We start from the raw sequence: 24,580 nt of genomic DNA on the forward strand, positions 1-24,580 counted from the left end.
TACATGTATCAGCAATACTTTGTCAAGTTTAGTTCAATCCCTTAGTAATATGAGGATGCAATATATTGAAACAATATACTTTAAAGACTGAAAATAATAGTTATTGTTTTCCTTTTCTTTGTCTTGTTTTTTTGTTTATTTACATAGAACTTAAGATTTTGTATTCATTGTATGATAACTTTAGCTATTTTATATTTCATGTTGGCTTATAAATTACTGGATCTTATTTGACTACAACTACGGGTTGATTATCATAGGGCTATATTTTTTATATTTGATCAGTTTTAGATGCCAAGGTATTCCATATTTTTTTTTTATTAATTATTTGTTGATTGTGCCTCAGTACAACTTACTATGTACTGTGTTTCCTATTACCAATACTGTCCAAAATTTAAGTATAATAATGATTGTTGATTATTCCTCTCTGTGTAATATTTAATTTATTTCATTTAAAACAATACTTTACTATGTGTCTGTAGATGATGCCACAGTATGCCACATTTATGTATTCAATTGGACTACTAGATGAGAAGCAGCGAGCTTTCTTCCAGTCACAATCAGATAAAGCTGTTTCTTATATCAATGATAGAAAATTTTTAGATGCTTTCATGGTAAATACTGAAAATTATTTTTACTTTCAAAGCACCAAGATATGTATTTAATACTTCAGCAAAGTTAGATAACTTTCTGGTCAATAACACATTGGTACATTTGTACCTCCTTTAATAATAAATAAAAAAAAAACATCACATAACTTATTAACTCAAGACTTGTTCTATTGATTATGTAAAATTAGATAGATTTATTAAAAAAAACATTCATCAGTTGTAATTGCCAAATATTAAAAGAGAAGGAAGGAAAAAGTTGTTTGTTTGACTATTTTGTAAATTTGACTTATTACTTGCCACCAATCCTATACTTATTACTTGCCACCAATCCTGTACTTATTACTTGCCACCAATCCTATACTTATTACTTGCCACCAATCCTATACTTATTACTTGCCACCAATCCTATACAAGAACAAACTTATGTAAGCTGTTTCTGTACAGGTTCAACATTGTGTGTAGTTGGTTTCACTAGATTAAATATCTACTTTAAGCAATTACATAACATATTTTTTAGATATTTGTCAAACTCTCTGAATTCAAAACCTATAGCCAATGAATAGTTATTCTATATTATATAATTTCAGATATTTGACACCTTATTAAATGGCGACATTACACCTTACCCCTCATTTTTCTACAATGTATCAGGAACAAAGAATTACTACAACTTTTTGTTGACCCAGGTGAGTTTACAGTGTGGTTCAATGTATATATAATGTATGGGAGATGATATAAATAGTAGGCCATATTTTCATGAAAATGTACCCTCCTTTCAAAATAGAGCTTAGCCATGTGAGAAGTAATATTATGAAAAGAAAGAGCCTAATCTTGGTTAAATCAATTATTAACTGCCATAAACTATTTTGATTCTTGCAGAAAATATGCAAAAATAGCCAAAATTTGTATTGCAATAACAAATATATGTAATTTTGGGCATAAAAGATATTGTGCTGTGGTAATTTTCTGTTTGCCCTTGTTTTAAAATGAAACGTAACACAAAGAGAAAACAAGACATATTTTTAGAATAATTACATTACATAATAAAATTGAGAATGGAAATGGGGAATGTGTCAAAGAGACAACAACCCAACCATAGAACAGACAACAGCAGAAGGTCACAAACAGGTCTTCAATGCAGCGAGAAATTCCCGCACCCGGAGGCGTCCTTCAGCTGGCCCCTAAACAAATATATATACTAGTTCAGTGATAATGAACGCCATACTAAACTCCAAATTGTACACAAGAAACTAAAATTAAAAATAATACAAGACTAACAAAGGCCAGAGGCTCCCGACTTGGGACAGGCGCAAAAATGCGGCGGGGTTAAACATGTCTATGAGACCCCAACCCTCCCCCCATACCTCTAGCCAATGTAGAAAAGTAAACGCATAACAATATGCACATTAAAATTCAGTTCAAGAGAACTCCGAGTCTGATGTCAGAAGATGTAACCAAAGAAAATAAACAAAATGACAATAATACATAAATAACAACAGACTACTAGCAGTTAACTGACATGCCAGCTCCAGACTTCAATTAAACTGATTGAAAGATTATGTCTTCATCATATGAATATCAGGCACAATCCTTCCCGTTAGGGGTTTAGTATCATACCATCATAAAATTGAGAATGGAAATGGGGAATGTGTCAAAGAGACAACAACCCGACCATAGAACAGACAACAGCAGAAGGTCACCAACAGGTCTTCAATGCAGCGAGAAATTCCCGCACCCGGAGGCGTCCTTCAGCTGGCCCCTAAACAAATATATATACTAGTTCAGTGATAATGAACGCCATACTAAACTCCAAATTGTACACAAGAAACTAAAATTAAAAATAATACAAGACTAACAAAGGCTAGAGGCTCCTGACTTGGGACAGGCGCAAAAATGCGGCGGGGTTAAACATGTTTATGAGATCTCAACCCTCCCCCTATACCTCTAGCCAATGTAGAAAAGTAAACGCATAACAATACGCACATTAAAATTCAGTTCAAGAGAAGTCCGAGTCTGATGTCAGAAGATGTAACCAAAGAAAATAAACAAAATGACAATAATACATAAATAACAACAGACTACTAGCAGTTAACTGACATGCCAGCTCCAGACTTCAATTAAACTGATTGAAAGATTATGTCTTCATCATATGAATATCAGGCACAATCCTTCCCGTTAGGGGTTTAGTATCATACCATCATAACATATATGAGAAGAACATAACCCGTGTCATGCCAACAACTGGTTTTTAAATAACATATATGAGAAGAACATAACCTGTGTCATGCCAACAACTGGTTTTTAAATAAATGTGTTTAGTGCCGATGCAAAGACCCTATAAGTGAATCAATATTAACGCCAAAATATGCAATCTTTAATGATCGTAACTATATCCCTTCTTAATAAGTCTGTTTAAAGGTTTTGTTAGCTTCAGAGGTGAATACTGACATTTTTGTGCTTTATAAAGAATATTTCCATAAAAAATTGGATGTGAAATACCTGAACGTATAATGTATGTTTCATAAAAATGCATACTTTAGATTGGCCTACAACAATTGCGAGGCATTCCAAATTTACAAAAAAAATGCAGCGATCATGATAGCACATGTGCATACTTCTCATTACAACTTCAAACAATGCATACCGGTAAACAAACATAAAATTTGATATAACATGTGATTTCTTGGTTGTATAAAAAAAATGTAATTATAAGAATCGAATGCTTCTTTTTGTAATTTTATAGGGTCGTAAAAGTTGATCATGCACACATTTTTAGTATGAAGTGCTTTCAAGCTTCATACAAAATGTGCTACAGTCCATGTTTTTACACCCGATTAAAACTGAAAAGAAGAATTCAATTCTAAAATACAGTTTGAAATCATATGCTTTACACTTCAAACTTTTGCAAATAATAGGATAAAATACCAATTAAATGTCTTTTAATTTAATAAAATTAAAAGTGAATTTTTTTGTAGATTTATATTTTGTCTGTTTGTTTATTTAACCTTTATAACCCACCTCATCTACAATACCAATTCAAGTTTATATTTATATTAACTTTTTCTTGTGTTCAAAACACAAGCTTTACATTATTCTCAGATCTTAGTAAAGTTGTTATTTTCCAATCTTTTAGATTTTTTTAACAGATATAGCAGAAGAAACATATTACGATTATAAGTTTTAGCTAAGAGTAAGTAAATATTTGATTATGTGTATTCAACAGGAACCAGATGATTTTAATTACTATGGAAACTATTTAGCTCAGCCAGAAGTAAGGAAAGCCATCCATGTAGGAAACTTAACATACAACAGTGGTGATGCTGTAGAGAAACATCTACTTAATGATGTTATGGATACAGTAAAACCATGGATAACTACACTTATGGAAAATTATAAGGTAATAGTTACTTCAGTAAAACCATCAATAGCCACACTGATGGAGAATCTCAAGGTACTTAAAACAGATAAACCTTTGACAGTCACACTAAATGAAAAATTAAAGGTTACAAATACAGTAAAACCATTGACAGCCACACTGAAGGAGAATTTTAAGATTACATGTACAGTAAAGCCATTGACAGCCTCACTAAAGGAGAATTTTAAGATTACATGTACAGTAAAGCCATTGACAGCTACAATGAAAGAATCACAAGGTTATATATACAGCGAAACCATGGTTTACCTCTTTGAATGAGATTTATAAGATGTTTATTACAGTAAAACCATGGATAATAACACTAGTGCAAAATTATTTAGTAATAACTCTGCTTATCCAACAGGATTTGCCCTTTCAGAAAACCAATAAGCCAGACACTTCCTTAAGTTGCAGTTTGAATTCATTCAAACTGACCTACTAGTGAACAATTTCAGCCCAATAAGTAAATTTTGCCTACAGCAGTGAATTTTTATACGACCGCAAAAATTGAAAATTTTTTGGTCGTATATTGGTATGACGTTGGCGTCGTCGTCGTCGTCGTCGTCGTCGTCGTCGTCTGGCGTCGTCCGGCGTCGTCCGAAGACACATTGGTTTTCGCACTCTAACTTTAGTTTAAGTGAATGGATCTCTATGAAACTTTACCATAAGGTTCAATACCACAAAAGGAAGGTTGGGATTGATTTTGGGGGTTATGGTACCAACAGTTAAGGAATTAGGGGCCAAAAAGGGGCCAAAAATAAGCATTTTTGTAACTTCCAGACATAACTTGTGTGTTAGTGTATGGATCTCTCTGACATTGTACCACAAGGTTCCATATCACACAGGGAATGCTGGGATTAATTTTGGGGGTAATTGCCTCAAAATATTAGAAATAAGGGGCCAAAAAAGGGGCAAAAAACAAGCATTTTTTTAGTTTCATGACAATAACTTGTGTGTAAGTGTATGGATCTTTCTGAAATTGTACTACAAGGTTCCATATCACAAAGGGAAAGCTGGAATTGAGTTTGGGGGTAATTGCCCAAAACGTTTAGGAATAAGGGGCCAAAAAGGGGCCAAAAATAAGCTTTTTCTAGTTTCCAGACAATAACTTGTGTTCAAGTGTATGGATCTCTCTGAAATTGTACCACAAGGTTCCATATCACACAGGGAATGCTGGGATTGATTTTGGGGGTAATTGCCCAAAACGTTTAGGAATAAGGGGCCAAAAAGGGGCCAAAAATAAGCATTTTTCTAGTTTCCAGACAATAACTTGTGTTCAAGTGTATGGATCTCTCTGAAATTGTACTCCAAGGTACCATACCACAAAGGTAAAGCTGGGATTGAGTTTGGGGGTGATGAATCATAAGGGGGTTCAAAAAATTTGGGGGGGGGGGGGGGGTTTTTTTCCTTTTTTTTTTCTTTTAAAATTTTCCATTTTAAGTTGGTTATTTCTGTTTTATATTTAAAAGCAAATAATAACGATATGGTAGGAGATACACACCAAACAGGATGTGTAAATTATTATAAAATAAGTATTGTGCAATAGCAAGAAATTTTCAATTGCACAGTATTGCACAATAGCAAGAAATCTTCAATTGCACAGTATTGCGCAATAGCAAGAAATCTTCAATTGCACAGTATTGTGCAATAGCACAATATTGCGCAATAGCAAGAAATTGTCAATTGTACAGTATTGCGCAATAGCAAGAAATATTCAATTGCACAGTATTGTTCAAAAGAAGATACTTCGTATAAATTGCTTATTTCTTGACCAATTTCAATGGGGTTTTATTCTTGAATTCTTGGGGTTCTTTAATATGCTGATTCTAACCGTGTATTAAGTTTTTGGATTTTGGGCCCCGTTTTTAAATTGGTCCACATTGAGGTCCAAAGGGTCCAAAATTAAACTTTGTTTGATTACATCAAAAATTGAATTATTGGGGTTCTTTGATATGCCAAATCTAACCGTGTATTTAGATTCTTAATTTTTGGTTCTGTTTTCAAATTGGTCTACATTAAGGTCCAAAGGGTCCAAAATTAAACTTAGTTTGATTTTAACAAAAATTGGATTCTTAGGATTCTTTGATATGCTGAATCTAAACATGTATTTAGATTTTTGATTATGGGCCCAGTTTTCAAGTTGGTCCAAATCGGGGTCCAAAATTAAACTTTGTTTGATTTCAACAAAAATTGAATATATGGGGTTCTTTGATATGCTGAATCTAACCATGTATTTAGATTTTTGATTTTTGGGCCCCATTATCAACTTAGTCCACATTGAGGTCAAAAGGGTCCAAAATTAAACTTTGTTTGATTTCATCAAAAATTGTATTCTTGGGGTTCTTTGATATGCTGAATCTAACCATGAATTTTGATTTTGGATATTGGACCATAATAGTTGAATGTCCAATTTAAAATTTTTAAGTTCTTAGACCACATTCATTCTGTGTCAGAAACCTATGCTGTGTCAAATATTTAATCACAATCCAAATTCAGAGCTGTATCAAGCTTGAATGTTGTGTCCATACTTGCCCCAACTGTTCAGGGTTCGACCTCTGCGGTCGTATCAAGCTGCGCCCTGCGGAGCATTTTATTTAATGTTATTTTCAGAAAACATTGTAACAGTTTTATGTAAATTTCCTCTGCACCATGCCACTCGTTTTTTCTTGTTAACCTCACGGATACGAATTTTTTTCTATACTGACCGCTTGTGGAACCCCTCAGAATTCAATTTATGTTTAACAGTTCTTTTTGAGAAAGGTTGATCAATGCTCTCATTAAAAATATTAGTAATTTCAGATAAAGATTTGAGATGATGTTTTTTACACAATGGGAACGTTTTCTCATGTCCCAGTCATGAAAGGATTTTGATCTGCCTGATCTCCGATGTTCATACCTCTTCAAAAAATTGTAAAAGGTACTCTGTTTGATGCCTGTCAATTTGACAATTTCACTTTTTCTGTAACTAATGCATCATTTAATGCAGCAAGACGACTTTTCTGATCAGATGTAAGTTCTTTTCCCCTGCGACCCATTTTGTTTACATTAGCTACAACATAAATGCAGACGACTATGACGTCATCACGTATGTGTTACATGACAAGCACATGTTTTTCTACAGAACTACCTATATATAGATTCATTATCATCCTGATTGTGCCATGGAGAAGATGGTAAAAACTTGTTTACCCTTCCTTGACGTGACAGCCATTGTTGTTTTTACAAATACTTAGGACGGAGTACTATAGTTTAAAGATTGAATTATTGATTAACTTTCTTATTACTTTTAAAGGTGACAGTCAGACATTACAATTCCATTTAGTACTCAGAGGGAAGCATTAATAAACGTCTCTGTTAATTTTATTTGATGTTTGTAACAGACAGTTAGACATAACAAGGACAGTACACAAATGAAATCATTGCTTAACTTCCCTGTTACTTTTAGGTGATGTTTTACAATGGTCAGTTAGACATAATTATACCAGTACCAATGACAGAAGCTTTCCTACTGTCCGTACCATGGTCTGGTGCACAGAAGTATTTAGCAGCAGATAGAATGATTTGGAAAGTTAACCCTAGTGATAGAGAAGTAGCAGGCTATGTTAGACAGGTTAACAATTTTTACCAGGTAAGACGATTTATACAAATGATTATTTTTGTTGGTTTTGTGTCATAGAATAGAACATTTCCAATATGCCTATCTAAATACAACAAAATCTTTAATTGATGCAAACTAAATAATTTTTTATTATCTCTTTCTTATGACTTCCTTCAACAGAAACATCTTGTTTAAGTCAATTAAATGTTTTTAATTGAAAAGTGCTAATAAGGTAGAGATTGGAAATAAATACAGTAGAAAATCAAAATAAAGTATTCAGAGGACTATAGAATCCTTTATCACGCTAATGTTATCAATATATAATATTTAAACTAGAGTTTTTGTCAGATTACAAAAAGAGCATGGTACTTTTATATCTTAAGTAATATAGATCACCCCTAGTTTTTGGTGGGGTTCGTGTTGCTCCGTCTTTAGTTTTCTATGTTGTGTTTTGTGTACTATTGTTTGTCTGTTGGTCTTTTTTCTTTTTTAGTCATGGCGTTATCAGTTTATTTTTCGACTTATGAGTTTAAATGTCCCTCTGCTATCTTTCGCCTCTCTTTTGGAGTACATAAACAATACAACTACCACGCATGAAATGGAACTTAAAGAATTCCAAAATGAAAACGCAAGAAACTCCATTTGTAACCTTTGTATTCTAAATTCCCAAAATATTAGACCTGTCCTCCAAAAGAGAGGGGAAAATGCCACTTAGAGTATAAATGTCTAACATGTCCTGTTTGTTTTGTAGGTGGTTGTCAGAACAGCAGGTCACATTTTGCCATATGATCAGCCAGAAAGAGGACTTGATATGATTACAAGATTTGTAGAAAATAAATCCTTTGTTTAATTCTCTTTAAGTATAATACCTCAAGTTTAAATCATTACAATACCACAAGTTTCAAGCATTTCTTATTTATACATATATTTATGCATAATTTATTTTTGTATTGATAATTTTTTTATGTTGAATAATTTTGCATTAAATTATTTTTTCATTTAGACTTTGTGCTTTTAGTGTGAAGGTTTGCATATGTTCATTTAATTAGAGTTTATCAATGTCCAGTCAAGGCCATTATTCTTGTTGGTGTAAAACTAGTATTTTAAAAGATTACCAAAATTTTCATTGATGTTTGAAGACAAGCTTTTGCTTTTTGCTTTGATTTTTTTTTTTTGTAAGTTTGTATTAATCCTTTGTAAGAGAGTTTCAGCAATATGGAACGGTAAACAATATACATAAATGAAAGATTTTGTATTCAATCATAGGTTCCTGTTACCAGGTCAGGATGATCATTCCACTCTTGATGATATTTCTTGAATGTTTCAAGTGTATTTTGATATTGATGTTTTAAATACTTTTGAGATGAGGGCTACTTCAATTAAAATACTTTTACTGTGCTACAAAAGGAGAACTTGTCTGCATAGTTTGGATGTTTGTTTGATATTATTTTTCATTTTCTTTTGGAAATATATTTTTTTGTAATTTGAATCTTAATTTCAATAATTTATATTTCGTTTGGCTACCACCTCAACACCTGTGATTGGTGAAAGTCAAATTGATTGAGATAAGGTTTTGATGATTTGGAGCAGGATCTGCTAACCCTAATGGAGCACATGATAAAAACAAGAGCTTGACACTAACTCACAATAAGTAAATTGAGTGGTGTGGTATAGTAAGGTCAAGTTGATTGAGAGGTGTGGTCTAGTAAGGAAGTCATATCCGACGCATCATGTTGAAATAATATTATTTCCGATAGCAGGTCACATGACAATCATAAACATCAGAAATAAACTATTTTATTTTGGCTATATAGATATTTCAAACAGGACTTTTTCGTTTTCTTCTTTCTTCATTATCATCAGTCTTGTCTCTATCTTTATATATATAATCATGTATGTTTGGGAGACCAGAGACAACACATGCACTCAAGGCACTTCTATACAGGTTCATATCTGTAGCATCATACCTGTCAAATTAATGAAAGAATTGTTTTAAACTTCAAATCTTTTCAATATATAAACCATTTACAGTAATGCAAAAAATTCTTTTTTTTTAAAGGAATCACTTGGGATTCCTATGATTTTTAACATAACAGAAGAAAATATTAAGTGACACAGTCAAACATTATTTTTCAAAGGCATCAATTTCATCGCTGGACCCAAAAAAGAAGTTATTACATGTGTTGTTAAATTAAAACATAAACATACCATTCATCTGTTGATCCATCATAACATTCTACATTAAATATTGTTGTCACTCCATTAAAGCCACCAATAGCAAATATCATATCATCAATTACCTTTAAAATAACATAAAACAATTAGGAAGATTAAATATAAGAGAATAAGTGTAGGCCATAGTCACAGTTTACCCTAAAAAAGGATGGAGATGAAGATATTTTTTTATATAACGGGTAATTTTCTCAAGAGATTCGTGTTTCTTTGTACACTCATCGTGTATCCTGAGTACAGCAAATGAACAGTTGTGATATTTAACTATTATATAAATTTATATTTGGCAAATCAAACTTTCTGATTCTTCAAAGTTAAATATTTAAACAGAGCAATAAGTTTATTAATTTTTAGAATTTTATTAAAGTTTTACTTTAAATGAAACTGAGAATGGAAATGGGGAATGTGTCAAAGAGACAACAACCCGACCAAAGAGCAGAAAACAGCACAAGGCCACCAATGGGTCTTCAACACAGCGAGAAAATTCCGCATCAGAGGTGGGCTTCAGCTGGCCCCTAAACAAAAATGTGTATAAGTTCAGTGAAAATGGACATCACACTAAACTCCGAAACATATAATAGAACCAAAATTAAAAAAGCATACAAGACTAACAAAGGCCAGAGGCTCCTGACTTGGGACAGGCGCAAAAATGTGGTGGGGTTAAACATGTTTTGTGAGATCTTAACCCTCCCCCTATACCTCTAGCCAATTTAGAATAAACAAACACACAGCAATACGCACAGTAAAACTCAGTTTAAAAGAAGTCCTAGTCCAATGTCAAAATAGGTAACAGAAGAAACTAAGCAAAATGACAATGATACATAAATTAACAAAGGACTACTAGCAGTTACTGACATGCCAGCTCCAGACCTCAATAAAACAGATTGAAAGATTATGTCTTCATCACATGAAAATCAAACACAATCCCTCCCGTTAGGGGTTTACCGTAGTATCATTCCATCATAAAATATATGAGAATATATACATATATATAAGAAATCTGGATATGGTGTACAAATTTTTGCACCTCATGTTTGCGGTATACCATCTTTTCTGCAAGTTTATTGTTTTCTGTTAGGTATTAAAATAATAATAAAGATCCATTTTGTTACATCTTGTGATCCGTTTATTTGGCAATCGCCAATGGAAGTCAGCAGGGTTTAAGAACATCCGTTGTTCGACCTGTTAGTCAAATGAGTTTTGTTAAAATATACTTTTTCACTTTTTTGGTCTTTTGAAAAATGTCGTTTGTACTGTATTTAGACCTCTCTACCAAGAAATTTGTTTTGCATGCACACGTATAAAAATTGCGGTTTTTTTCCAACGCAATCATAGGTTTGAACATTGTTTTCAATTTAGACCTATTTATATTTTTTCGTTTGGGCTTGTATTATATTTGCCCTTGGGTTTATATGATCCGTTCATCCTATTTTGACTTTTTCAAAATTCAAGAGTCTATCCCAAATTGAGGTAAATTATATGACTTCCAAATACCGTTTCGATTCCTAACATCACTGAAGAGACATTAATTGTCAAAATCTGGATATGGTGTACAAATTTGTGCACCTCATGTTTGTGGTATACCATCTTTTCCGCAAGTTTATTGTTTTCTGTTTGGTATTAAATTAATAATAAAGATCCATTATGTTACATCTTGTGAAGACTTTATTTGGCAATTGCCAATGGCAGTCAGCAGGGTTTAAGAACATCCGTTGTTCGACCTATTAGTCAAATGCGTTTTGTTAAAATATACTATTTCACTTTTTTGGTCTTTTGGAAAATGTTGTTTGTGCTGTATTTAGACCCCTCTACCAAGAAATTTGTTTTGCATGCACACGTATAAAAATTGCGGTTTTAATCCAACGCAATCATAGGTTTGAACATTGTTTTCAATTTAGTCTAAATTTATATGTTTATGTATATATATATATACATATACCGGGGTATATGCTATTTCATTTTTGAAAACTACATTTTCTGACCACACAAAATTGCTGTCTTAAGACATCAAAATTTAAGATTCACATTCTCACATAAAATTAAATTGGTCATGTCATGTGGTTACTGGTTTTAAAATAAAATAACAAAAAACTGATTACAAAATACTTACTGAGTAGGGATGCACAGTTATTTTATTCCATTGGTGTAACAGTGCATTCCATTGAGTAATGTAATATAAGATGTATGTGTTGATTACTTTACAGTGCAAACTACTGATGAATGAAGTAATAGGTAAATATGTAGAGAAATTGTATCAAATGGAACAATATACTTTGTGTCAACCATCTTAGAATCCATCGACCTTATTTACTAACTTCAATGGCAAAGTTACCTCTTGGATTATACATTTCTGGTATTGTACTGGTTAGTTATTTACTTACTTCTATGGCAAAGTTACTTCTTGGATTATACATTTCTGGTATTGTACTCCACTGGTTAGTTATTGGGTTATATTTCTCTCCTGTATTCATTCTGGTGATTCCATTAAAACCACCAAGAGCAAAGATACAGTCTCTATAGGCTATAACTCCTATACCACTCCTCCGGTTCCTCATGGTAGCAATCATTGTCCACTGGTTGGAAGGGGGGTCATAATACTCACAGGAACTTAAACACTCTTGACCATTAAATCCACCACAAATATAAACTCTTCCTGTAAATTAAGAGAAGATTGACATCTGAAAGGTTTTTAGCAGGCACCTTTATCTATATTCATTGGCCCCACCATTCTGTCAAAATTATGTGGTGTGTTTGACATGTTTTGAATAAAATTGTAGAGTTTCCGGAATTCCTTATGGGCCACAATCCTTTTTTAATTTACCTGGTTCCTAACCAGGTGGTGTATATACTTCTGAATGTGTACACAACATTGGCATGTAGAATTCTTAAAAGGTTGTATGTTATCCCAATGTGTGTATTATTTTCAAAGTGCTCGTTATTATGTATGTTTTAAAGCAAGAATGGGTATATAAGTTAGCCCCTTTATGAAGGCTTCTTCATAACAAATAAAGGGTAGCTAGAGATGCACAGTTATTTCCCGTAAGGAATGCCGACTGTCTATTGAAGAAGAAAAAATATGTCTGCTTAGTACATTGTATAACAACAGTGGCGGATCCAGAGGGGGGGGGGGGGGGGGGGTCCGGGGGTTGGAATCCCCCCTTTTTTTTTGACGATCAATGCATTTGAATGGGGACCTATAGTTGGAACCCCACCCCCCCCCCCCCCCCCCCCTTTTATCCTGGGTTAGGACCCCCCCCTTTTTATAAATGGCTGGATCCGCCCCTGAACAAATTAACAAATATATTGTCACAACTGAGCATCAGAGTCTGTTGGTTTCCATGTTGCCCATTCTTGACCACAAAACGAAACTTGACAATATATAAAAACTTTCAATTTATCTTAGTGCTAAAAATGAGGAAGAGTTGTAATCAAATGGTGATTTTTTATCCTACTTAATATAACACACCTTTGGATTTTTTTCTTACCTAAATTTGACTCCCATCACTTCGTAGTTTCTGAAATTTAGTTTTGATAACTGATGGAACATGATATAATTATAATCTGGGGGAGATAAAGTCTTTCAAACGTAGATAGTATTAATCATTTCGAAAAATACATGGTTTATACTAAGTACCGAGATTCTTTCAGGAAATATATCAAAACTTGAATTGCATCCTTTTGAAATCAAATTCTACCATGTCAACGCTTAGGTCACAATCTTTCGGAAAATACAGTTTCTAAGTGCTTTTCTAAATCATAATTTTGTCTGAGATACTTCCAGAAAATTTACTAAAACTGGAATTGCATCCTTTAAAACCCAATTGTTCCATATAAAAGCTTGGATCGGCATGTTTCCAATGCATTTGAAGTTTGGGTCATAACCGGCCTACCAAAAATATATAGTTTCTGGATGGTTTTTATACGACCGCAAAAAAATTTTTGTGGTCGTATATTGGTATGACGTTGGCGTCGTCGTCGTCGTCGTCGTCGTCGTCCGGCGTCGTCGTCCGAATACACATTAGTTTTCGCACTTTAACTTTAGTTTAAGTGAATGGATCTCAATGAAATTTTACCATAAGGTTCAATACCACAAAAGGAAGGTGGGGATTGATTTTGGGGGTTATGGTACTAACAGTTAAGGAATTAGGGGCCAAAAAGGGGCCAAAAATAAGCATTTTTGTAACTTCCAGACATAACTTGTGTGTAAGTATATGGATCTCTCTGACATTGTACCACAAGGTTCCATATCACAAAGGGAATGCTGGGATTGATTTTGGGGGTAATTGCCTCCAAATTTTAGGAATTAGGGGCCAAAAAGGGGCAAAAAACAAGCATTTTTCTAGTTTCATGACAATAACTTGTGTGTAAGTGTATGGATCTCTCTGACATTGTATCACAAGGTTCCATATCACTAAGGGAATACTGGGATTGATTTTTGGGGGTAATTTCCTCCAAATTTTGGGAATTAGGGGCCAAAAACAAGCATTTTTCTAGTTTCAGGACAATAACTTGTTTGTAAGTGTATGGATCTTTATGAAATTGTACTGCAAGGTTCCATATCACAAAGGGAAAGCTGGGTTGGAGTTTGGGGGTAATTGCCCTAAACGTTTAGGAATTAGGGGCCAAAAAGGGACAAAAAAACAAGCATTTTTCTAGTTTCCAGAAAATAACTTGTGTTCGAGTGAATGGATCTCTCTAAAATTGTACTGCAAGGTACCATACCACAAAGGGAAAGCTGGGATTGAGTGTGGGGGCGATGAATCATAAGGGGGTTCAAAAAATTTGGGGGGGGGGGGATTTTTTTTTCCTTTTTTTTCTATAAAATTTTCCATTTTAAATTGGTTATTTCTGATTTATATATAAAAGCAAATAATAATGATATGGTTTGAATAGCATACATGTGAACCTTCCGACAGGAGTACAATAATCCTGTTTTCAGGAGTCTCCTCCCGACCTCCGGTTGAAGAGGAAAATTATAATCCCGTGTATGAAATTTTTCATGAATGAAAAATTTCGGCCCAAAATATCATCTCAGGCATCTGGTGTAACTCACATTACCTGAAGTTATATTTTACCTGTAAATCAATTAACATGCATAATTATATGGCTTCACTTGTCAGCTTGGGTGTCAAACATACTGGTAATCAACGATTTTTTACCTCATGCTAACTGCCGTTGTGTAACAAAAACTGTGTATTTATTGGGTTACTTCCCTTGATTTATCCTGTTTTAAGTTACTTTCCTTTTAATAATGAAAATTTTTAAAAGGATATAAATAAAATATAAATTGAACAAATAATCATAAAAGGATGGTAAATAAATGATTTTAAATGTCTTAGGACAAATAAAAAAATAATAATTTGAAAATTATTTGAGGATTCTATACTTCCTTTCAAGGCTTAAATTGAAATTTATATAATAACTATGACCCTTGTTTTACAGTTAGAATGATTTTCTGAGTATGCAAACAAAAGCTATTTGCAGATAGTTAAACAAATGTTCTGGTTGCAATAAATGTTTTATAGAATATGAAGTAAAAAATCAAAAGAACATACTGAAAAAAAAATAATGTTAGATTGAACATGTAAAATATAAAGATGGAGAAACTTTATAAGTACAAGGGTACTATAAACATAATACATTGGATGGAAAGTTGAAGAAAACACACTTTAAAAGACCATTTTTACAGCACACGGTTACATTTACGACAAAATTTATGTCGATTAAAAACCTCCTGATCTGAGTCCTAATCTCCTGACCAAAATTTCCCAATCTCCTGATCTGAGTTTCACAGTCCATCACATATATGAATAGGTAAATTAAAAAATTATAAGTTCTTAGACCACTTTCATTCTGTGTCAGAAACCTATGCTGTGTCAAATATTTAATTACAATCCAAATTCAGTGCTGTATCAAGCTTGAATGTTGTGTCCATACTTGCCCCAACTGTTCAGGGTTTGACCTCTGCGGTCGTATCAAGCTGCGCCCCAGCGGAGCATTTTATTCTCAAGTATATTTGTTCTAACAGACTTCCAGGACATAATCAAATTGGAGTCACATCCCAAAATATATGATTGTTATGTATTCGATCTATGAGTTTGACTGTCCCTCTGGTATCTTTCGTCCCTCTTTTATGTACTTTTTAAAAAATATGGGTCTGAGAGACTTTCTGGAAATTTTCAATAAAGGGATCATGAACAATTAAGTAAGTAGTAGTGGCGTATTTTGAAGACACATCAAACGGTTAATACTGGAAATAGAAAGTCCACCTGACAAAACAATGCAAGGTAACCAAATAGAAATAAAAAGCATTAAGACAAACCCCGAAGTACGAACCCAGAGAACTTCGGGTGATTTTTAATTCATTCAATATAATTAAGATCTAAGGGTTTACGCAATCGGTCTGAAACTCACCGTTTAGACTATGAGCACTAGCGTCACTTCTTTGATGGTTCATTGGTTGTATAAGGCTCCATTGGTTCTTAGCGGCCAGGTATCGTTCAGCCGTATTTTGACGTATATGTCCATCGAATCCACCCATGGCATAGATGTATCCATCCAGCACTGCTACGCTCACATAACAACTAAAACACATAATTGAATAGTTACAGTTGCAAATTCACTACTTGGATAATTTTAGGTTATAAATATTTCCTGGAAAACAAATAGAAATAAAAGATACTTTGAAAGAAATGTTTTAGCATACCAAAACAAGTTATGTTTGGTGTATGTATTCGACATAATGGTAAACAGAAATACAGGGACATGCATCATGAGTATATAATACATTTGATAATGTGATGAGGTAGCAGCATAAGACGCCTTGTCGAGCTTATCAGAGAAGGACAGGATGTGTAGGTTGAAGGCTTACTGTTATGAGAGAGAATCATTTTTTTTCTTTAAGATTCTAAAGAACTTGCTCAACTTTTTAGCTCATCTGAGCTTATGCCATCACTAGGCGTCTGTCGTCGTCCGTCGTCATCGTAAACTATTTCAAGAATCTTCTCCTCTGAAACTACTGGGCCTAATACTTCTTAACCTTAACTGAATGTTCCTTTGGGTATCTAGTTTATAAATTGTATCCGTAGTTTTGATCCATTTACAAACATGGCCGCCATGGCTAAAAATAGAACATAGGGGTCAAATGCAGTTTATGACTTTTATCTCAAAAACTATAGCAGTAAGAGCAAAAGTGACGGAATTAAAGTGATGAATAAGTCAAAATCTACCTGATATGAAATTTTCAGACCAATTGGACCACCCATTGTAGGGTTACTGTCCGAAATAGTTTATTTTTATGAAATTTTACTGTTTTTGGTTATTATCTTTAATATTATAATAGATAAAGAGAAAGTGTAAATAGCAAAAATGTTCAGCTAAGTAGGATCTACAAATAAGTCAAATGATCAAAATAGTCAATTGACTCCTTAAGAAGTTATTGCCCTTAAAACGTTTTTTTTTTACATTTTTTGTGAAAGTCTAATTACTTTTCCAAAAATCTTCTTCTCTGAAACTACTTGGCCAAATACTTAAAAAACTTAAATTGAACGTTCCTTAGGGTATCTAGTTTATAGATTGTATTCGGGGATTTGATCCATTCAAAAACATGGCGGCAGTTTCTAAAAATAGAACATAGGGGTCAAATGAAGTTTTTGGCTTTCATCCCAAAAACTCAAGCAGTAAGAGCAAAACTGACATAGGTGAAAGTGTTAAACAGGTTTAGATCTACCTGTCAAGTAATCTTCAGACCAATAGGTCAACTTATTGTTGGGTTACTGTCCAGAAATAGTTAATTTTTAGGAAATTTTACAGTTTTGGGTTATGTATCATCTTTAATATTATTATAGAAAGAGAGAAAGTGTAAATGACAAAATTGTTCAGCAAAATAAGTCAAATGCCCGAAACTGAAATTGCAGGTGAGCGATATCAGGCTCTCATGAGCCTCTTGTTTTTAGTTTTAATTATTTTGACAAATCCACAAAATTGTCCGAAGATTTTCAAATAAACAATGAAAATCAAGGGGGTTTAGACAAAATATACTCTTACTATGGATAACATATTGTATACTTACTTATTGAAGCCTTAAAATGTAAAAAAGAACATTATTGTGTGCATTCATAGATTTTGAGACAGCATTCGATACTGTGTGGAGAAATAGGTTGTCAGTTTATAAAATGTTACTGAACCATATAAATTGGAAAATGTATATACAGTCATTTCAAACATATATGTATAATAGCATCAAATCTTGTATCCCTTACAATAACTGCAATTCCAAAATTTTGCATGTGCAAGTGGTGTAAGGCAAGGAGAAATCTATCTCCTTTCTCAATAATTTCGAATGATTTAGAAGAATGTTTTTTTTATATAGTAAATATATTTCTGTCTCAGAATAATGTCTAACGCAGATAAATCCAAATGTCCTGCACATTGAACTCAATGCTTTTCAATGAGTTTTTAAATAAGTGGAAGTTAAAAGTTTATATAACCAGACTAAAGTAATGGTATTTACCCTTGGAAGAAACCCAAATGATTTGAATTTTACTAATGATGATGACAACATTGATATTGTAAAGATTTTAATTTGAGGAACACTTTAATGTTTTAGATTTAAAAAATACTATCACTTTCTGAAAATTCAGGTTAACAAATACAAAACTGCCAACAGAAAAGATGGTAAAACATGGAAAGAAAAAATCGATAGTGTAGTTTATGCACTATCAGATTATAAAATGTCAAACGATTCAAAGAGATTATTGCTGTATAAAGATGGCTCAAAACTGGAATTTTCATATAAATTAGTATGTTTTGGGTAAAAATGAAAAGGTTGGATATTTTTACGACCAAAATTCGATCGGAGGTAAATCAATTTGGCTGTTGTCTCATCGACACCATGCGTTTGATAAATATACCATAATTCTCCCTTAATTCACGCTACTGTATTGCCTTTGAAGTATACATTCTTTCCATGTCCTTTGATGTAAAATAGTATGTAAATTTACAATACTGCATCTCAACAAGAAAAATCTGGTCCTTGCCCTATGTGACTCCAGGCATATTAAGGACTAGGTAGCTAGGTAGCATCCCAACTGCATAAAAACTGGTTTCGACGTCATGTATGGCATTAAGTAATACTTCTATTAAACAGGTATATGGAAAATTGTTAAAATAAAATTTGTAAATTCATTAAATAGACTCCCAAATATCCAAATTCTATAAGGTTTCGTCAGCTGTCCAATTTTGACCCTCTCAAATATGGATTAATTTCAAGGTATAAGATTCAAAAACAAGACATTTCTTAAGTCTGATTTATTATTTAATCTTAAAGTTATTATGTTTTTAACAAATTCTTCCAAAACGCGGGTACAAAACATTATTTGACAATAATTATCACAATTCAGACATATATTTTCCTTTGCACGCGTATAACAATTAATATTTCATTTACATGAACAGTAAATACCAGGTTTTGTATACTTTTGTGTATAGTTGTATTAACATTTCAAACATTCAAATGGTAAGAAGCAACTAAATCTCTCGATGGCCTGTTATAAAGAAATAAAAACGAAATCTGTGAAGACTGGGGCAATACAAAAAGAACTTAAGTCAGTAGTGATGTGTTAATACAGATATAAGAGTGCGTGTAACCATGTCTTTTGTTATGTATGACCTTACCGGTGTTTGACTCATCGTTTCCGACATAATTTGAACATTTCCGTTCTCTTTTGTTTATTGATTTGGTACATTGACTTAGTGTTCGGAATTATTAACATGTTTTTAAATCAAGTACAAATTATTCAGTTCTGCCAATCTTACTAACTTTTTATAGCCGACTATACGGTATAGGGTTTGCCCATTGTTGAAGGCCATACGATGACCTATACTTACCGTGATCCACTTCTTTTGAACTCCGGTGGATAGTTGTCTCATTGGCAATCATACCACATCTCCTTATTTTTATAATTACACGACAAGGAATGTTACTGCATTCTCTGAATAGAAGGAGATGTTGAATATCAACGAGACAGCATCCCAACAACACAAACAATCAGCGGACATCATCTCATTACTAAGAATAACATCAAAAATCGCGGTTCTTGTTTTTATTCGTAATCTTTCACTATATCGACTGTTCCGATGCGATTTGTATTTTTTCGGTCCGTTTGCTGCGATCATTACATTGCTGCCAAACATTCATTATTTTGAGACACGGGACTGGTTTTTAAGCCATATTAATCAATGCATATATTAAAGCTCTAATTTTTGTATCAATTAGCTGAGCTGCTAAAATAGATTGATTACTATTATTTCTATTTGTATTATTAACTAGTCAATGTTATATTGTTACCTTCTTCAGAAATATATTACGTGCCTATATATAAGGACTTATAGATATGCGATTTATTTTTTAGATATAGATATCCTTGGCTAGTTTCCTAACCCAAACCGTACAGATACCTGATTGAAATAAAATATGCCTACAAAAGTTAATGAGGTATCTTACACACTTCATAAATATCTTATATAATTAAATAAGAAAGGAAAGTGTTCGCTTCGTCCGGAGGCAAATATTTCATGCATATTCAAAATTAACAATTAATACAACAGGTAAGAATACAAATCAAGTCGAAAGATGACGGGTGGGGGAGATAGATTTGGACCACCACTGGAAAATGAATGTACGTTGGATAGAGACAGAAATGCTGCCTTGCAACATGCCACATACGGAGCTCTCAAAGAGTTGTTAAATACAATGGTTTGTTAACTCTCTCACCACACAGAGCATATGATTTAACGCCATCAGTTCGACCTGACGTTATATACTTAATGAGAAATCTCATAATCTAAAAGATATCTTATTAAATGTGAATAATATAAAATATCTTATAAAGTTTAAATTCCGTTTTCAAGATATCATATAAATTTGATAAGATAACTCATAAATGAGATATCACATATATATATAGTATTTAAGATATCTAATAAATTTGATAAGATATCTTATTGAATAATTTAAAAAAATATAGCATTTAGTTTATTAGATATCTTATTAAGGTTATAATATATCTAATTAAGTTAAAAAAATATCTTGTCTATTGTAAAAGATATCTGATACACAGTTTAAGACATGTTATATATCATTTTATTTCAAGGATATCATATAAACTTAATAAAATATCATATAAACTTAATAAAATATCTTACAAACTTAATAAAATATCCTATAAACTTAATAAGATATCTTACAAACTTAATAAGATATCTTACAAACTTAATAAAATATCTTACAAACTTAATAAGATATCTTACAAACTTAATAAGATATCTTATAAACTTAATAAAATATCATATAAACTTAATAAAATATCTTACAAACTTAATAAGATATCTTATAAACTTATTAAGATATCGTATAAATTTAATAAGATATCTTTTAAACTTGATAAAATATCTTATAATCTACATAGAATTTCTTATAAACTATATAAGATATATTTAGGAATTATAATAGAGTATCCTTTCAGTGTTGGGAAAAAATTGGCCATCCATATAGATCGAGATGATGATATATTTACTGCCGCGTAATTTCGGTTGGATCGTTCATTGTTGTATTTATTTACTTGTGTGTTACTTTAAAAATGTATCTTACATAGGTTAGAAGATATCTAATACATTAATTAAGATATCTTGTATAACTTAAAATATATCCTATGAAGTTAATAATATATCTAATAAACTATATAAGATATATAATTAAGTTCAAAATATTTCTTATAAAGTTAATAAGGTATCTTATTTCCTTTAAATTAAATAAGATATCTCATAAAGAATACAAAATATACTATATACTTTATAAAATATCTTATCAACTTTAAAAGATTGAAATTGTATAAATATTAAAACGGTTTGCCATAATAGTGTAATGATTTGCTGGTCGATCAAAGGAAACTATTACATGTAGGCCTCGTTTTTTAAAGAACTAAGCACGTACCATCATTTCACCATGATTCACGCCATGCGCAAGTCCAGGCTATGTTTATGTTACAAACGAAAAGGAGGACTTGTGAACATATCTTGTATTGATAGAGCTAAGAAAAATCAAGAACTTATCATAAAGTTATATAAATACCGTTTTGCATTCATAGGAGCAACTTCGGACCATTCTTTGTAGATAGGTTTAAAACATCTAACGCTGTTAAAATACTCCACACCATCGAACCCGCCTATAACATAGATTTCATGGCCTATTGTAGCTGTTCCATGGTATGCTCTAGGACCTTTAATGTAAAGTTTTGCTGTAAGACATATGCTTTGAAGACGTTTTTATATGAAACTGGTTTTGAAAAAAAAAATAAGTAAGACTTTATAAAATTGGTGTGTCAAACATGTCAAAAGCGCTTTTCTATATTCAATTACCATTAGAAACCCAAAAATGTGAAAGCAAATGAGGTACAAATGCCTAAATACTTATGTTTTGCATTTTTCCCCTTCAAATACTTCTTCACATACTACCATGCATCTGTCAGTGCGTGTATCATACGTTTCTAACATTGGTCAACAGATTCACATACTACCCATCTTTCAGTGCTTGTATCATGTTTTTAAACTTTGAAGTAGCTTCACATACTACCCATCTGTCAGTACGTGTATCATACGTTTCTTACCTTGGTCAACAGCTTCACATACTACCCATCTTTCAGTGCGTGTATCATGTTTTTAAACTTGGAAAACAGTTTCACATACTACCCATCTGTCAGTACGTGTATCATTTGTTTCCTATCGTCGTCTATAGATTCACATACTACCTATCTGTCAGGTGAGCATATCATATATTTCTTACCTTGGTCTACAGCTTCACATACTACCCATCTGTCAGCACGTGTATCATATGTTTCTAATATATTTGTAGGAGATCCTCCGCTCCATCCTCCAATAACGAACAAAACTTCATGTGGAACCCTTGGTTTTGCTAATGGGTTATTTAAATCAACATCTTTCTCCTCGTCCATATCTAAATCATACAGGAATTTTAATGTTTCGATAACTATTGGTTTACATTGGTCATTTTCTTTGACATACGGATGTGACTTAACTTTTTCCACAAAATACTGAGTTGTAAGCAAACCTAAACGGATCGTGCGTAATAGACGGGCAATATGAACCTTACGATATTCAGGTTCATAATCTATCCATCTGAGAACAGCATCAAAAACTATTTCTTCATTTTTTACATTTAATTGGTCTGAGCTAAGTAAGTCACAGACCTCTTCGATGTCTAACTGTAGAAATTCATTGCTTTTGGAATAAACTTCTCCAAATTTATTCATAATATAATTGAATGCGCTCCTTTCTAAATTATGGCAAAAATAAAAACGGGCAAATTTTCGTATTCCAATGCAATTTTCAGGAGAAATTTCATTGTAAAGAAAATCACAACAAGCTTTAATTAATCCTGCGACATGAAACTGGTCTGCAGCGGGTAAAATTTGTTCTACGTTGTCAGCTGTTATATTAACGTCCCTGGTATATGCATAATCTATTATCATTTCCATGATTTCGGCTGAAACTCCCGGAATAACCACCTCTCTTCTATCTGTATGAAACAATGAATCTGTGAACAAAGCTCTGAAATAGGGACTACATGCAGACATAATTGCTCTGTGAATCGGGTACTCGTGGTTTCCAACTTTGATAACGGCATCGCATAACTGTCCGGCTCTTCTGAGATCAGAAAATACATTCGTTGCCGACGGATTAAACCTGGTGTCAATAGAAAAAGTAAGGGAATTCATCGCAGCAGTTACTGTTCGACGTTCACGTCCATGCTCTCCGTGTCCATGTAGATTAGGTAACGTCACTATGCAAGTCAAAGACCGGCGTCACCGATAGTAATATGGTTTGATAAAGTAAACCTGAGAAATGACCAAGATAGAAATAAACTAACAAAGCGTTGAAGATAAACAACAACTGGCTGCAATTTTTTACCAAGAATTGTTTTTAGAAATCAGGTCTGAATCAAAATAACCAAGAAAAACACAAATGTAACATGTAAAATTAATGCACTAAAAAAAAACAAAGTGTATGAAATTGAGTTCAAAACAAAAACTTACTCAACTATCAGAATTATTTATTACCATCAACGAAACCTGTATTGAGAATGTCCATTCTTTCTATTAACTTGGAATTGACATAATGATTCATGCTTTGAAATCTTATTCTATTCATTTCTGACATTTTCCTATGAGAACGTAATTCTGGTGTTTTTATATATCATAACTTATAGATATCAAACAACCTAGAAAATAGTTGCATACCTGAGCCGGATCTTTACAGGCAATCAGTGATTAACAGTACCGCCTTTACCAACCCTTGGTCATTTACAGGACTATTTATTTTTTTCATCTTTAACAACTATTCCGAGAAGCTCCTTAATGCTGTATATTCATTCCAAGGATCTTTGTAAAACTCCAAGTCTCTATTGGCAGGTCACAGTCAATTTATACTTTAAATTTTGTAAAAAAATATATAGTATCTATATTGATGTGAGACAGAGACAAGATAGTATTATATGTCGCTGTGTGAGATGAATGCAACTAGGAGCATAAGGAGCATACAGATAAATGGAAAATAAATATTGATTAGCATAGATACATACCACATTGATTCATTATTACAATACCTACTATAGTCATAAGCATACAATATAGTTAAAATGCAACTAACTGA

The 24,580-nt window shown here is 32.6% G+C and overlaps 2 protein-coding genes across 3 annotated transcripts in view; one reads left to right on the forward strand and one right to left on the reverse strand.

Moving 5' to 3' along the window:
• The window catches only part of LOC127730998 (probable serine carboxypeptidase CPVL), a 28,570-nt gene extending 19,947 nt beyond the window's left edge, over nucleotides 1-8,623 (forward strand). For both annotated transcript variants that reach the window (XM_052239705.1, XM_052239706.1), the window contains exons 9-13: nucleotides 480-611; nucleotides 1,196-1,294; nucleotides 3,832-4,005; nucleotides 7,469-7,651; nucleotides 8,373-8,623. In XM_052239705.1, coding sequence (XP_052095665.1) covers nucleotides 480-611; nucleotides 1,196-1,294; nucleotides 3,832-4,005; nucleotides 7,469-7,651; nucleotides 8,373-8,471 — 687 coding nt within the window. In that variant the 3' untranslated portion in view covers nucleotides 8,472-8,623. The remainder of the gene's footprint in view (nucleotides 1-479; nucleotides 612-1,195; nucleotides 1,295-3,831; nucleotides 4,006-7,468; nucleotides 7,652-8,372) is intronic.
• Nucleotides 8,624-9,402: 779 nt separating this feature from the next.
• LOC127730997 (kelch-like protein 10) lies at nucleotides 9,403-23,687 on the reverse strand. The gene is made up of 6 exons (XM_052239704.1): nucleotides 22,695-23,687; nucleotides 21,984-22,131; nucleotides 16,268-16,437; nucleotides 12,235-12,506; nucleotides 9,830-9,921; nucleotides 9,403-9,588 (listed from the first exon to the last, which is right to left on the reverse strand). Exons 1-6 carry the CDS (start codon nucleotides 23,644-23,646, stop codon nucleotides 9,441-9,443), a joined length of 1,782 nt encoding a protein of 593 aa, XP_052095664.1. The 5' UTR covers nucleotides 23,647-23,687; the 3' UTR covers nucleotides 9,403-9,440.
• Between the last annotated feature and the right edge of the window lie 893 nt (nucleotides 23,688-24,580).

Source organism: Mytilus californianus, unplaced genomic scaffold (genome assembly GCF_021869535.1).
Source record: "Mytilus californianus isolate M0D057914Y unplaced genomic scaffold, xbMytCali1.0.p SCAF_2, whole genome shotgun sequence".
Taxonomy (NCBI): Eukaryota; Metazoa; Mollusca; class Bivalvia; order Mytilida; family Mytilidae; genus Mytilus; species Mytilus californianus.

Coding starts and splice junctions, on each gene's coding strand:
- LOC127730997 (XM_052239704.1), bottom strand. CDS start 23,646: ATGAATTCCCTTACTTTTTCTATTGACACCAGGTTTAATCCGTCGGCA. Junction 22,132..22,694: donor ATGTGAAGCTGTAGACCAAG/GTAAGAAATATA, acceptor TTTACATTAAAG/GTCCTAGAGCATACCATGGA. Junction 9,922..12,234: donor GAAGTAACTTTGCCATAGAA/GTAAGTAAATAA, acceptor GTTATTTTAAAG/GTAATTGATGATATGATATT.